The sequence below is a fragment of the Salpingoeca rosetta genome (genome assembly GCF_000188695.1).
Source record: "Salpingoeca rosetta unplaced genomic scaffold supercont1.17, whole genome shotgun sequence".
NCBI lineage: Eukaryota > Choanoflagellata > Craspedida > Salpingoecidae > Salpingoeca > Salpingoeca rosetta.
Genome location: NW_004754917.1, coordinates 388,840 through 391,933, shown reverse-complemented (window position 1 = coordinate 391,933; position 3,094 = coordinate 388,840). Strand labels below are relative to the sequence as shown.

At 56.4% G+C, this 3,094-nt stretch overlaps 2 protein-coding genes across 2 annotated transcripts in view; one reads left to right on the top strand and one right to left on the bottom strand.

Moving 5' to 3' along the window:
* The window catches only part of PTSG_06786 (uncharacterized protein), a 3,444-nt gene extending 2,601 nt beyond the window's left edge, over positions 1 to 843 (top strand). The window contains exons 6-7 of the mRNA XM_004992127.1: positions 25 to 504; positions 668 to 843. Coding sequence (XP_004992184.1) covers positions 25 to 475 — 451 coding nt within the window. The 3' untranslated portion in view covers positions 476 to 504; positions 668 to 843. The remainder of the gene's footprint in view (positions 1 to 24; positions 505 to 667) is intronic.
* Positions 844 to 1,986: 1,143 nt separating this feature from the next.
* PTSG_06785 (uncharacterized protein) overlaps positions 1,987 to 3,094 on the bottom strand; it is a gene marked incomplete at both ends in the record, with an annotated part of 2,096 nt that continues 988 nt past the window's right edge. Inside the window, 4 exons of the mRNA XM_004992126.1 lie at positions 1,987 to 2,115; positions 2,273 to 2,336; positions 2,506 to 2,773; positions 2,980 to 3,093. Coding sequence (XP_004992183.1) covers positions 1,987 to 2,115; positions 2,273 to 2,336; positions 2,506 to 2,773; positions 2,980 to 3,093 — 575 coding nt within the window. The remainder of the gene's footprint in view (positions 2,116 to 2,272; positions 2,337 to 2,505; positions 2,774 to 2,979; position 3,094) is intronic.

Genomic DNA, 3,094 nt, shown 5'->3' with positions numbered 1-3,094 from the left:
GTCAGCACGCACGCGCAACAACAGCCTGGATCAGGACAAGCAGCAACAGCAGCAGAAGCAGCCACAGCGTCAGATGCTGTCACAGCTGAACCAAGCTCTGATGCAACAGCTGTCACACAGGCAGCAGCAGCAGCAGCAGCAGCAGCAGCAGCAGCAGCAGCAGCAGGCGCCACTGATGCCGCAGGACAGCGGCCTGGGCATCTTGGACGTTGGGGCCATGGCTGGCGTTGCGTTTGCCGATACGAAGCATGGCGCTGTTGTTGTTGGTGCTGCGCGTGAACCAGGATTCGCGAGCCCGAAGCAGAGCCGCCAGACACACCGCCCGCTGTCGTTCAGCGCGCTGGCAGCCAAGCTGACCGCTGAGGCAAACCCGAAGCAGCGCCGCAACAGCCGCGATGAGGACAACGATGGCGACGACGATGATGATGATGATGACGATGAAGATGAAGGGGGTGAATGGGATGGCAGCGAGTGACGACGATGGCAGCTGTCACGACCGCCACGGTGCGTTGAATTGGTCAACTTGGTCAACTTTCATTCCGTCCTGTGTGGTGGGATGCTGGGATGTGCGTTTGCGTGCGTTTGCATGCATGCATGCATGCATTGATACATGGGAGTTGTGTGTGTTTTGTGAGGTGGAGAGCTTAGCTCACGTGTGCTGCCGCAGTGTGCAATTGCTTTCCTTTGCTACACCGCACCATTTAGCGTCGCCGCGATTGAAAAGACTTAAGATGTGACGTGAGGACGTGGGCTATCGTGGCAAAAGGAGCCACGCACCAACCCCCCTCCTGCCCTCTCCAGAGAGCGATGGCTTTGTGTTTTGTGTGTGTGTGTGTGTGTGTGTGTGTGTGTGTGTGTGTGTGTGTGTGTGTGTGTGTGTGTGTGTTCGTGCGTTTGCTTGGTTCTGTCTAGGATACGAGCGAGTTGTTTTGTTTGTGCGCTTTATCTATGCTTTCTCCACACTCCCTCCCCTTTCCCAACCAACTTCCTTTGTGCGTCATGCAAGGTCAACAACAGGTTGTCCTGCGTCCGTGCCCAACAACGTCACCGCCACCGCCGCTACCACTGCTGCTCTTGGTGGTGGCGGTGCAAAGTGGGGTGTTGTGCGCATGCGTTGGACAGCGCCAGAAAAGATGTGTGATTGTGCTGATTGTTGTGTCTGTGCCCGAAACAATAAAAATCACCAACATAACAATATGTCACAACATCACCATTTAGTCTGTGTAACATTCTCGTTACACGTACTCACTCCCAGTCACGCTCACACACATTCGCACACACATGCTGCGGCTTCAAAACGAGAGGCGTGTATTCGTCACAAAAGGAACAAGTGGGCACTGCTGGGGAATAGCGGAAGTGTGGTGTGGGGGCACGTTTGCCGTGATGGTGATAGTGATGGTGATGGTGATGGTGATGGTGATGATGATTGGAGGAAAAGAAACCACAAAGAACACCAAGGTCGATGAGCAAGACGACGCGAAACGACGGCAGCTGGGAACAACGGAAGGCCGCGCCCACCACGGAGAGCAGAGTGCTTGCGCACGACGAAACTTCTAACGTGAAGAAGAGGAGAAAGACAATGGAAGACGACGATGATGGAGAGAGGGAGGCCAAGCGCGAGGTTACGAAGGAGAGGAAGAGGTGTGACGGAGGCCGGACGCGAGAACGTACGCGTCGCGAAGCACACACACACACACACATTCATTCACTCACGTACGGTGGAGGAAGAGACAGACATGGTGTGACCAAGACTTGAGACAAGGGTGGGTATGATGAAGAGGGAAGAACTCAGAGCAAAAGTGGAGTGTGGGCCAGCGTTGATGCTGGGACAGGTGGTGATGCAACCAGCACGGCAACTCTCGAGACGCAAGTGCGAATTGCAACACCAAGCGCGAAGCCACTTTGAACAAAGTCAGCACACATCCTGCCACGAGGCTGCGGTTGTATGGAAAAGGGTGGAGGGGTGGAGAGCACAGCGGGGGTGGATCACAGGGCCTGGTAGCTCTGAGGGCGGCCGGTGACCTTTCCAATGACAAAGCGGAACCCGTCCGAGATGAGGCCGGGCAGCGACGCCCAGAACTCGTAGTTGGGCACAACCTCAACGCCAGACGCATTCTGCACAGCACGGTGGTGTGCGAATGTGAGGGTGAGTTGTGTTGTGCGTGCGTGTGTGTGTGTGCATGTGTGTGTGTGTGTGTGTGTGTGTGTGTGTGTGTGTGTGTGTGTGTGTGTGTGTGTGTGTGTTTGTGCAGGTGTCATATACGGGACGTACCCGGACGTATTTCATGTACACGGCACCCAGGACGAAGTAAGGGAAAATGATGCCGACGAAGAAGCTGTGAAACATATGTGAGCGTGTTGGAGGTGTCGCATGCCGTGTGAGATGGGGGCAGTGAAATGCGGAGTGGGCAGGACAGCATCGATTGTCGAGCAATGACATGCACACACGACACACACACACACACACACACACACACACAGAGAGAGACACACACACGCACGCACATGATGACGATGACGTCGCCTGCGCCGAGCTTCTTCTTCGAGTGGCCAGAGGGCGGGGATGGCGGAGATGGCGGGGATGGCGGAGATGGCGGGGATGGTGGCGGTGTTGGGCCCGGTGGGCCTGGTGGCGGTGGCGATGGTGGTGATGGACCAGGGGGAGCAGGCGGCGATGGGCCGGGTGGTGATGGCGGGGATGGCGGTGCCTTGCATGCGCCGTTGCAGTTGGGGTCACTCCAGGGACCCTGGGGATCTTCAACGCAGAGACCGCCTGCTTTGAACAGACAAGTCATCGTATCGTTGTGACAGGAGAAGGACGCAGGATGTGGTGAAGGCACGGCGTTAGTGGTTGCGTTGGCGATCGGAAACGTTATCGGGAACACAATGGAAGGATTGGTTTGAGCAAAGGAGGGCAGAGGCGAGGAGACGCGGGATGGGCAAGGCAGATACAAGAGCTGGCAGGGTATGTGCATAGACCTGAGCAAGAGTAAAACTTCTGGCCGGATGTGCACTGGAAGCTGAACTGGCTCAAACGTGAGAGGCCACCGCACTCCTGCGTGCTGTCGTCCCTGCATGTCTTGTCACACTCGGC